This window comes from Anas acuta, chromosome 1, assembly GCF_963932015.1.
Source record: "Anas acuta chromosome 1, bAnaAcu1.1, whole genome shotgun sequence".
In the NCBI taxonomy this organism is placed as follows: domain Eukaryota; kingdom Metazoa; phylum Chordata; class Aves; order Anseriformes; family Anatidae; genus Anas; species Anas acuta.
The window spans coordinates 77,792,374-77,804,763 of NC_088979.1; the positions used below are offsets into that span (position 1 = coordinate 77,792,374).

The window sequence follows — 12,390 nt, forward strand, 5'->3', positions numbered from 1 at the left end:
TGTTCAGAAGACATTTCTGACTATGACTCCAAGCATGGTAAAAGTTATCTGTCATGAAGTGGTAGTTGTTTTTTTTTTTTTTTTTGTGCCTGGAGATATGAGAAATGTGTGTGTGTGTGTGTGTGTGTGTGAATTTTGTGGAAACAAACCAGAGTTCAAGCGGACAGGTTTTCTGGTGGGAGAAAACAGCTGGACCTCCAACTGGAGAATGAAGAGTGATTTATTTTGGGCATGCTGGCTAGGGGGAAAAGACCGCTTGCAATTATTTTCCATGAATTGCTTTTCAGGTCGTTTAAGCAGATTTGATTCCGATTCAGGGAAAGTTTAGGATTTTCCTGCAGGAACCACCTGAGCTGACGCGGGGGCTCGCGGCTCCCCCTCAGGGCGGTGCACAGGACGCAGTGAGCGGGCTGCAGGCAGCGATAACCACGCGGGCAGCCGAGGCAAGGCAGCATTTCACGCTCCCCCACCGCCCCCCCAGCGCCCAGTCCCCCTCCACACCCTCAGGGACCCTCCGGGACCCCACCGGGGCCGCTCTGCCCCCTGCCCACCCTCAGCCCTGGGGGCGCGGTGCCGCGACATGGCGGCCCCCTCACCCCCCCCCCCCCAAAAGGCGCTCACCCCTCTTCGCCCCCTCCCCAGCCGAAGGGCCGCCAGGCGCATGCGCGGCGGCGGGCGCGGAGCTGTCCGAGTGCTGAATCCCCAGCGCCTCATTCCGGCACAGGCGCCGGGGTGCCCCGCAGCCCCCCGCCCTCCTCCTCCTCCTCCTTTATCCATCCACCCACCCACCCACCCCTCCGTCCCTCCATCCCTCCTTCCACCCGTCCCACCCTCCCTGCCGGCAGAGGGGAGAAGCAGACCGAGCCACTAGCCCCGCCACCGTTCCTAAATACTACTTTCCAAAGCAAAAAGGGGGAATAAAACACACCGGCAACAGACCGCTCGCAGCGCTGCTCCCCTGTGCGTGATGCTCTGTGGGTAGTGGGGTTTCCTCTTTCCTCTCCTTTTCCTTTTTTTTTTCTTCCTCTCTCTTTTTTTTTTTTTTTTTTTTTTTTTTTTCCTTTCTCCCTCACCCACTAAAATCAAGGCGAGGGAGCAACCAGGTCTGATGCTTTGTCTCCTTTGTGTTGGCTGCTGGAGATGAGCCTAGGCTTGACCTGACCATGATTCCAAGGACTGGCACTTCTTTTTTACCCCCAGTTTGTAGAGATCCAGACCTTCTCTTCCCGACTGCCAAGAAAAATAAACTATTGCTGAATTGGGGAATCTAGGCAGCACCAGCATACTTTTTCCCTGCATCTCTCTGGAATCGTTTCTGGGATATTTTCCAAAATCACCACTGAAAGCAGGAGGAATGAACCGGCAGCTAGTGAAAATTTTGACAACCTTGTTTGCATTTTTCTTAGAGACAAACCACTTCAGGTAGGTGATATGGTTCTATGTGATGATATTTTTCAGAGGTTATGGAAATCATAACTATAAAGAAACTACGTCACATTAACCTAGTTTGTTTTGCTGTATTGAGAGTATTTCATGTTCATTCTATATAGGCTATCCCTTTTGCACTCAGAGACTCGTTGCTTGGTAACAAACACCAAAAAATCAAGTTTGGGTGATCTATTTTCCATTTCTCTGATTGAAAAATGTGCATTGTTATTGATTATCAGTATAGCAAAAAGCAGTTCCTTCAGTTTTTCTTCTGAATTTAATCTCTGCTCCCACCAGAGGTTATGTAGGAAGTTGCTTCGGTTCCCTCCTCTTCAAGCTCTGGAAATGACTGAATCAGTTTTGTCAGGGACATGGTTATTTGAAATTAGAGAGCCAGCCCTCTGATTTTGGGAAAACCCTGGGTTAGACCAGTGCTATGCTCACTTAAAGTATCAGTACATATGACTGTTGCTTTTTTTTTTTTTTTAATGTTTTATAAGCTTTTGCTTTAGGTATTGACTTTTTGCGGTACAAGGCAAACAGGTCAGTTTTATTAGCCAAAACACCATTTCAGCTGAGATTCATTATTATAATATACACAGCTGTGTATCTATATGTACATGTATAAAGTGTATTTATATGCATAATGATGTATATATACAGTGACAGAATGAAATAATGATTATATTCATGAGTTCATATACACGAGATCACAACACAACTTATAACTAGTGGATTCAGAATGAAAACAGAAGTAATTTGTATAGGATCATCCCAGATAAGTGCACTAGATTAATCTTCCAGTTTTTATTATCTTAACTGAATATTTCTGTGATTTAAGATGGAAATATTATATATTTTGTATTAAAAAATTAAAGTTGTTGTAACTGTACCATGTCGCTGACAAAAGCAAAAAGAAGCAACTGCCCGCTGTATATGGAACCTGAAAAAAGCAGGGAGTCACACCTCAAGAATTTACTATCATTGCTTTTTAACAGTTTTGATTTTTTTATAAAGAGGTAAAAGATTTAATATTTGCTTTTAATTTCAGATGTTCACTCGTATATCTATTTTATTTATACTTACATGTAAATGCACAAAAAAAATGAGTGGTTCCCTTTGGGTAGGTATTTATATAGTGAATGGTTCAGAAGACAGAGGTAGAATTACTTTTTGTATAGCTGAAAGACTGTATTGAAACATAGATACTATTGAAACATAGATACTATGACATTTAGGAATCAAGATAATGCTATTTATGATAAAATCTGTGCCCCTGCACACCAAATATTACTATTTTATTATAGTTTCTTTTCCCCTTTGAATGACCTGGGGAAACTCATGAATTCTCTTGTTTTGAAATACCCGAGGTGCTTGCAATATGTAATATGTTATGTGCAGAAAGTTTCACATGCATGATATGGTACCAGAAGTTTGCTCTTAAAACCTGAAAACAGAAATGTGTTCTAAGAGCTTGCATATAAATACCAACTGGTGATATTGATCATTTTTATAATTTGATGTTCCTTGGTAAACAAAACAAAACAAAAGTAAAGTAAACTAAAGAAAAACCCTGCTAATATCAGATGTGACTGACTGAAACCTTTTTGCCCTTTTGGGGAAGAATCCAGACATTCATTAGCATGATTTCAGTCTTCTTTGGGTGACATTTGTAAAGAACATTTAAAAAATAATAATAAATCTATACCCTTTCCAGTAAAAGCAAATAAACGAACAAACAAACATATTTTTCAGTGTTCCTTGGTGAGTGTTGCCAGCTATTGTTTGGAATTTTAAGACCACCTTAAATCAGTGTTAACATATATGCATTTTAACTGCATACATACAATTAAAACAATGATATGAAATAGATATCAAAGTCCCTGTGTGACTGTTCTATACATTAAGACAAATAGTAAAATCTATCTTCTAAACTCTTAAAGCTCTAATAAATTTCCTAAAGCTGAGGGGTTTTTTTTTGTTTGGTTGGTTGTTGTTTTTTTTGTGTGTGAAGAGCAAGTTGTGTCCATGCATACTACCTGAAGCTCATTTTTATTTCTAGACTAAAGTTTTCTGATGAAAAATAGACTATATTGCTCTATAAAAATATTAATCGTTACATTCACTGGATTGATACAATTTTATTTAGTGCTAGAATTTCCTCATGACTTGAATGAAACACTAGCTAAATAGTAGCTAATGGTGGCTAATAATTTATTTAGGACGACTTTCTGTAAAGAACATGATTCAAGATCTGGAAAATCCCCCTCACAGACCCTGTCTCCTTCAGATTTTTTGGACAAGTTGATGGGAAGGACATCGGGGTATGATGCTAGAATCAGACCAAATTTTAAAGGTAAGTTTTTTAAGACTGCTGATAAGTTAATTGTTTACCTTTTTGTCAAAATGTAGTTTTAAGGGTGTTACGTCTGGGTTTTTATTCTCTTTTCAATAACTTCAGCTTTCTAGTGTGATATTGTCATGGAGATCAGTCATTCCAATGGAATACTGGAGGAGCAATGTGGGTGAAAAGGGTACAGAGCTTGAAAACCCTCTTTTCAAATTTACCTGTACATGACAATAATACTTAGGTGCTGGAGGTTGTTTTTGAAGATCTTACTTATTCCACATAGTAAATAAGATTCCAGGTCCCCCTCTAAAAACAATTGAGATGCCTGAAAATTTTAAGCCATGAAGAACCTATCTTCAATATTTCCATGATGAATTATGGTCTTCTTTATAGCAGGCTTCTTTTTCTTCTTTCTGAAAAAAATGGTCTATGCTTGTGTTCAACTTGAAGAAAGTAAAATCTTCTTCCCCAGAATAGGGAGGTAGAATTCAGGGTATGCACACAACATTTATCTGGGTAACAATTTTAAGAATCAGTTTTTCAGGATCCATACAAACTTGCAAAAACATACGCTGTTTGGGGAATTTCCATGACTTCCCCCTCTTCCCCCTTTTCTTCCAAAATTTTGACTGAGTTGAGGAGAATCACAACCACTATTCCAGAAGGCTGTGGACTGGAGGCCTCATTTGCAATCATTGCTATCAGAGCACGTTTTCCTTGCTGTAGACCTTTAAATCCTGGTGGAAATGAACAAAGAATGTCTTTTGGCTTCAAATGAAGAGAGTCTGGAGACAAGTTTTCATTGTAAATATTTAACATTTTTGGAGAGCTCTTTAATACCACCCAAACAGGCTCTTCTAAGCCAATTCTAAGCTTGGAATGTAGTTCTACTTTGAAAATTAATAAAACTATTATTTCCTCTACAAATCTGGTGCCAAAGTACATTTGCACTCGTATCTATTGGCTTTGTTGACCAAAATGCACGTTTTTCTATACTGATCTTTGTTAGCAGTGCTGTGAACACTGATAACAAGTGAAATAATCATTTCTTAGCCAGCGAATGAACCGTTAGGAAAAAAGGAGCTCACATGTCAATGAGGAAAGTGTTTAATTAAATTTAGATCAAAGACCATTTTCTCTCCCTTTCACATGTGCCAAGTACAAGACTTGTAATGAAATGTCTTTTTTGACTGCTTACCAGTGAGGAGGACTCTAGTTTGACTTTCAGATCCAAAGGTTTTAAATTAATAAAACTTTAGTCAGACAAGTTTTAATTTCAGAATAGTTTTCAAAATGTTTATTGAGTCCCTGAATTGGGCTCCACATTGGCTTGTAGTAATATTACATTGGCTTTTTACATTCATGTAATGTGTTTGCATGAATATTAGAGACATTTCATAATGCAGATAAAGGCAGAAAATTGAGATTGTTAAGAACTTCTTCCTACCCTTTTTGTGGGATGCACAGTAAAAGAAGACTTCTGCTTCATCTCTCATAGCTCAGGTAAAATCAGTGAGACTGGCAGTCATATGCATAGGACAATAAAAATATAGCTCTTTATTTCTCCCAACACATATCTAAAAGCATTTTGTGAAAAAGGCAGGAGAAGACAGATCCACAGCCTTGTTCCCTTGATGCTCAAGTGGGTAGAGCAGGTATGGTGTGCACAATGTAAGGTACATGCTGATCTGTTTGACAAATGCTTTTCTCCTCCAAGTCCCATAGTTCATGTTCTCAAGGTGAAGCTGCTGCCTGATGACACCTACGAGTGTTTAATATCAAAGAGTCTAGCATTTCATACATGTATACTTTCATGATGTCACTTTCTAGTGCGGTGTGGTACTTTGCAGCAGTTTGAACTGACAAACAGATCTGCATTTTTTCATAACTTCACATCTCTGAGCTCTCAGTGGTGAGGGGTATAAAAGGTTTTCTTGTGAACTAGAGAGCTAAGTCACCTGGGTTTGAACTTCACAGCACAAGTGAAAACCTTTTCAGCTGATAACTATTTTTATTAGTCATTATGATGCATACCTATGTTACAGTTGCCCAGGTCTTTTTTTTTTTTTTTAAATAATAAAAAATACTTAATGTTCTATATAATATTTTTTCCTTATAAAGAACAAGAGCACAGCTGCAAAGAGGTCATAATAAATTTATCTTGCTTATAGTTAAGTATTATAAAGATTTATTTATTTATTTATTTTGTACAAAATCTTTATTGTGACCTTAATACAAATTATTTCTGTTGCTAACATTTATTAGCCTGTGTGAGATTTTGTATTTTTTATTTTTTCTTTGGTGATATGCTCTGTTGTGCAATACTGATATTTTAAGTAACATAACTCTATTGATGTATGAGATATTAAAAGATTACCCAAGCTATAACTTTTTTTTTTTTTTTTTTTTTTGTATTTTAAGGCAAGAAGTTTTAAGCATAAAAGATATCTGTGGGAAGAATAGCTTAAACTAGGGGTAAAATATCTGACTCTGCATATAGTCTGGGGTTAATATCCATTTCCCGTGACTCGCAAGAGACATTCTGCAGGAAGATAATGTGTTCACTACTCATGCATTTGTCTGACTTTTTCTGCTTTAGACCAGTTATATATCTTTCTCCTAGTCCACCAGGCATTTTAAAATGTCAGAAAAGTCTGATATTCTTGGAAAGGCAACTGAGTAGAACCCATTTATCTTATACCACTGATTATAGAATAATTAAATGTATTTTTATGACTAGTCTGAATTACTGGAAAACAGAAAAAAAACAGAACCTATTTGATTATTCTGTGAAATAAAGTCTACACATTCTAAAAAGAGAGGAAAATGTTGCTTACTGGAACAAGGTGTTTTATCCAGATAAAGCATTTCATCACTAGTTACTGCTTTTGCCTAACTGCCTCTTGTGAGTTAGAACATTCAGGAAGATACTGGGAGAGCAACAGATGAATATACAAACGTTTAGACATCAAGAACACATATCACTGCTTAGTTCTTTCTATTTTTATTTTTATATCTTTTTCTTCCCAGCAGTGCTGTATAGTGAAAGATCCTTTCTTTTCCTATCTTTCTCTCTTATACAACCATTGGAGAACACAAAGAATGATTTCTGGTTCTTGTTGACACAGCCCGTGGTCAGATACAGAGCAACCAGGGACTTAGAGAAACTGTCGCCCCAATGATCAGCCAGAGCTGATGCTTTCAGAGATGAAGTGCCAGAATGATGCTCTCAAAATTGCCTTTCTTTAATCAGTTTGTCAGATACTTAATGCATGCTTTTCCATCTCACACTTATCTCTTATTGAATTTGAATAGCCTAATAATTTCTGTAAGGATACAGAAGGGAATACTTTTAAATGTAAATATGAAGACTACAAGCTAATACTAACAGAAGTTCCTGAGAGTCCTTCTGTTGACAGAAAACATACACTTGGAGTCCTATGACTTGATTCGCTTTCTTTTTCAATTATAACATCAATTAAGTGTGGCTTACATAAAATAATAAAAAGTGAACCTGCAGGATGTTCTTTTTGTGTGATTAATATCAATGATATATACTTTTAATGATAAAATGCCACAACAACAAAAATCAGAGTGAAGTCTTGTACTTTCTCCATTGTTCACTTTGTTTTCCTCAACAAAACCTGAAGTAGTGCAGGGCACTTGTGTTATAGCACTAGCCAAGAATGTAGTTTTGTGCTGGTAGAAAGTAGAGATGGTAAAGTGATATCATAGATTCATATATATTCACCTCAAGCTTCCTCAAGAATACTATATGCAATACCATGGTACACAGGATCAATCTACCGCTTAATCACAACATGAGATGCAAAGATGATGGAAAATCAGCTTGAATTTAAGATTTCTTGGCAAGTATTGACTTCCAGAAGATAATAAATTATGTGTTTTAATACCTTCATCTTCTAAAATCACTTAAAATCTAAAATAAGCTAGAACTGATCAGATAGAGAAAACCTGTAGTCATTATTAAGTCCTTTATGTCTAATACTTTAAGAATTAAATGACTGTCATGCACTGGAGAGAGATGGGGAATTTGTCCCCAAGATCTCCAGAAAATCTTAATAATGAAGATGAGAGTAATTTTATTTTGTATTGAGTTTAATTCTATGTTTTCAGTGCATTCTTTCCCATTAAGTCCTCCTCCTGCTTTTTTTTTTTTTTTTTTTTTTCTGAAGAATATTCTGATTTTTATGGAGTTAGATGGAGATGTGTAGCAAGCGTGCCCATCAACATTATCCTCATCACTGGATGGTGCAATGCAGTGTGAACCGACTTGCTGAAAAGCTGCTGCTTTCGAACTCAGAAGTCTTATTGGAGGGATGCTGTTTGGGCATGTAGTGACTATAGCTGTAAAAGATTAGTCTGTGATTACAGTGGTGTAATGCTATTCTCGTGCCGAGTCAGTGGGTTTACATCTGAATAATAAACGCACGGACTAAGTCATTTACTGAAAATTAGCCTGACAACTGTTACAGAAAATGGCTTATGCACTTTAATACTATAACTCCTTGGCACCAAGGGTTAGTTTTTCCCATGCATTCAAGCCTGTTGCTTGTTTGGCCCCTAAGTTGACCAACAATAAAATATTTAAAAAAGCATGAATAGAAACCACTGAATGACATTTAAGGGTGAAATGAATAACATCAGGAGTAATACATAAAAGCAGCTTCTATGTACATGCTAAGATGAGGCACTGTCTGATGGTATTTACCTTAATCTAAACATATGCTTCACAATAAATACCTTTTGGAAAAATAACCTATAAATATATTAATAGGCTGAAACATATACATGACATAGACACAGAGCTGGCATGGTTTGTTCTCCAGTAGTTAACAACCTTCCCAATGCCAGACTTTAGTTGGTAACAACCACTGCCCATAGCATCAGATGCAGTGAGTATTCTACATTGGGCTACTTTCTATAGAGTTGAGGCTCAAAAGGCCACATCCAGTAGAAGCTCAAATCAGAATCAGGCATGACATCAGAGAGGAAGGAAGTGCACCCTACTGATGCACGATAGGGCATATGCAGAAGTTTTATTATAGGCAGAGGGAAGACACATGGCCAGTTTTTGGAAGCAGCCAGGCTGTTACACTCCTTAAACACAGGTTTCTTGAGATGTGTGCATATCCATTATTAGGGAGGTATGCTTATGGTTTACTTTTATCTTTGAAACAGGCCTCTCACTGTAAAGGTGTAAAGGTAGATGCTATGTGAGATGCTATATGAGGATATCCTATCCACAGAATATTGGTGTGTTGTGTTTTTGTTTGTTTTGTTTTGTTTTGTTTTGTTTGTTTTTTGGGGGGTTGTTTTGGTTTTGTTTTTAGTTGGTTGATTGGTTGATTATTTCTGTTTGTTTGTTTTATTTCTTCAACTGTAGAAATGCAGCTAAGAAACTGATGTTCTGTCACTGCTCTAGGTATGCATGTTTTCATGCAGAAACCTTTCCACTGCAATTATGTGAGAAACCTTTCAATTGTGTTTCTTTTATAAATCCTTGGAAAGAGGGCTATGGAAGTTGTCCTTCTCCCCATCTCTTTTAGTTTCATGTTCTTGCCCAGAACATCAGCAGGCTATGGGAATTTTATAGCTAGTTAGGTTATGTCAAGCCTACTAGACAAGTCGGGCCAGACAGCAAGCTCGGGTAGACTCCCTGACTACCTACACAGCTTATGTGTTTGCTCATTCCCTGAATCTCTTTCTGAGCTTCCTCCAAATAGTTTCCTTCCCTCCAAAGCCAGTCAGAAGGGCTGTGAGGTTGCAGCAGTGTAAACACAATGTTGCTTGACCTCCAGGCTAAGGATCTGTTCCTGATCTCTTACATTTGAAAGGTATCCATGGTCATTCATATTGTGTTGGTGTGTTGCTTTTTTTCAGTACCAGTGATTTAATTAAGAGGTATCAATGGATTTGGCAGTAGTCATGGAATATTGGTCTTCTGCTGCATAAACTGCCAAGGGGATTTATGATAAACAAATGTTAAAGCAGATCCAAAGCCTTTTGATATCAAAACAGGAGACACTATTGTTCTCACCATGTTCTAATTTAATTGTGTTATTTTCATTATTTCCAATGTCGGGCTTAGATTTAAATATCTTATGTAGTTGAAGCCAATGCCTTGGGGTCAGTAATTAAGTGTCTTGTTATGTTTCGTCTGTCTTAAATGGCATTCAGTTTATATATAGAATATATAAAACATATACACTTGATTTACTATAAATATAACATTTGTAAACTGCCAGATCTATTCCACACAGTGATATGGTAACTAGGAATATGTACACATAAAGCAGAAATATGCAGATTTATTAGGCAAATTCATTATTTTAATCTTCCCCACCCTTCAATATGAATATAAACTTATAAATATATACTTCAGCTTCCAAATATGCATTTCACAGTCTTTCACAGAAATGAGTGATTTTAATGGTCTGCAGAGAAGAGCTCTCTAAATGATGCAGACAAGGTGGTACCGGGTCTGACCCAGCTTTCAAATGAAGTGTATGCAATGTCTGGCATAAATAGCTATCTGCCGATCTCATTTAAACAAAATCCATGGTTAAAATGAAAGCATAGAGAAATATAAAAGTTACGATTCTAGAAAGCATGAGAGATCACCAAGTACTCAGTTAGTCCAGGGAGAAAATGTGAGGGGAACATGGCTTTTTAACCTTGTAGCTGGTTGTCTAAGAGTCTTGACCATTTTGATATAGTGCACAGACGTGACTGTTGTAACCATCTCATGCTGTGGTCTGTTGAAGTACCTGTTACAGAAAAAGTTGTAAGGACAGGAATTGGAAACCAACACTTCTCTCACTCTCCCCAATAATTACTCTGACAGCTAAGATACAAATTTTTATGAATTCAGTTTCTCTCTTTCTCCAAATATTTTATCCTAAGTGCTTTGCTGCACAATAAGGTGAGTTCAGAACACCATCTGCACCTATTAGCTATTTTAAAAAGTGACCATAGCTGCACTTTGGGATTAATCCCATCCATTATCAATATGAGGTGACAGTGAGAGATTTCCCTCCCCAGTCCCAAGAAACCCATAGACTTGTAGCTTAGGAGGTGCAAGTTTTCATCCCTTCAATCTGAGGTATGCACAGAAGATCCTAGAAATAACTCCTTCTGCATGGTATTTCCCAATGTCTTGTTATTAGCTGCAAAACTGACTGTGTTTTAAAAGGAAGGACTGAAATTTGTGTTTGCTCTTTCAAAGCTTTTATATGTTGCAGAGTAATGATTTGAACTGTGGATACTGAATGAAATACCTAAACCTTACTGAGGAGGACTCAGAAATACCACCAATGCAGCAGAATTGCATCTGCTTCTACCTGTTTCAGGACTAAGATTTTGTTGGTTACAGCTAACAGTGGCCTGTCCAGGGAAGAATAGTAGTGTTATGATGTTCTCCTCTGAAAGCTAATATCCCTACATTTGTGTTTCTATCTCTCCAAAGCTCAGGAATGCATGGAAGACACTGGGTGAATCCAAGATTAGATGAGTTGTGGGCACTTTCCCTTGAAGAATAGTGACAGATATTCAACTGATAAAGTTATTCTGTCCCAAGAACCTGTCTATGTTATCTCCTTTGTTTTTGTTCTTAAGGAAATACAGCAGAGAAGAGGCCAAATGCTTTCCTTAAACCAACATAATTAGGACCTATGATTAAACCTAAGATTAAAATTTACCAGATCAACATTTGTTATGTTAGGCTGTCTCTAATGACTACACTCCTGATGTGTGTTGTCTTCATGTCTCATCTTAGGTTATAAAACTGTTTTATCAGGACTGCTGCTTCTTCTTGTGCTGTTTAGTTTGTTTAATGAAGAATAAGTCCTAAATAATAAATAAAATAATAACAACATTTTGGCAGGAGTGCTGCTATAACCTCTCACACTGAAATGTAAAGCAATATCTCACTCTGTTGAAAAGATGCATGCAAATTACATGAATTAGACCAAACCAACAAAGGATGTGAAAACTGCTTTCTGTCAGGATGTGAATATAGCCTGTTGCCTATGCATAAATTCATGCACAAACCAAAATGCACATGTGGCCACTCCACATAAGAACTTCAGACTGCAACAATTGTCCTTTGCAGACTGTGATGTCCTATCAGATGGAGAAGTCTGCGGTATTAAAAACCTTTGGCCAGTCTGGTTATAGGAGCCATCCTAAAAATAATAATCTGGGAGAATTTTGCAGCCATTTGGCTCCATAATACTGAGAATGACTTTACAGTTCTTTGTCTCCTTATCCCTGAAAATACTATTTTATTTTATTTTATTTTACTTTACTTTATTTTATTTTACTTTATTTTTTATTTTTTTCACACTTCTGAAGTGGGCTTTGCATGGGGTAAAGCCTGAACAATCTGTTAAAAACAGTTTTTAAGTTCACACACACACACACATTTAATTTATTTATTTTTTCCTATATAAGAAAAACTTTGTAGACTCATCAAAATTGGAAACAGGGACAGACTCCATATAGGCCAATACAATAAACTCCTCAGTGTGAATATGGTCTCATGTGGACAACTTTATAATAGACTCCTACTTAACATGGATATTGGTTGT

The 12,390-nt window shown here is 37.3% G+C and overlaps 1 protein-coding gene across 5 annotated transcripts in view; it reads left to right on the forward strand.

Moving 5' to 3' along the window:
- The first annotated feature begins 816 nt into the window (after positions 1–816).
- GLRA2 (glycine receptor alpha 2) overlaps positions 817–12,390 on the forward strand; it is a 129,518-nt gene continuing 117,944 nt past the window's right edge. For 2 of the 5 annotated variants that reach the window (XM_068683442.1, XM_068683446.1), the window contains exons 1-2: positions 817–1,422; positions 3,651–3,784. In XM_068683442.1, coding sequence (XP_068539543.1) covers positions 1,355–1,422; positions 3,651–3,784 — 202 coding nt within the window. In that variant the 5' untranslated portion in view covers positions 817–1,354. Of the gene's footprint in view, positions 1,423–3,650; positions 3,785–12,390 lie in introns of those variants that run through there. The other 3 variants (XM_068683453.1, XM_068683460.1, XM_068683470.1) reach the window with 2 other exon arrangements.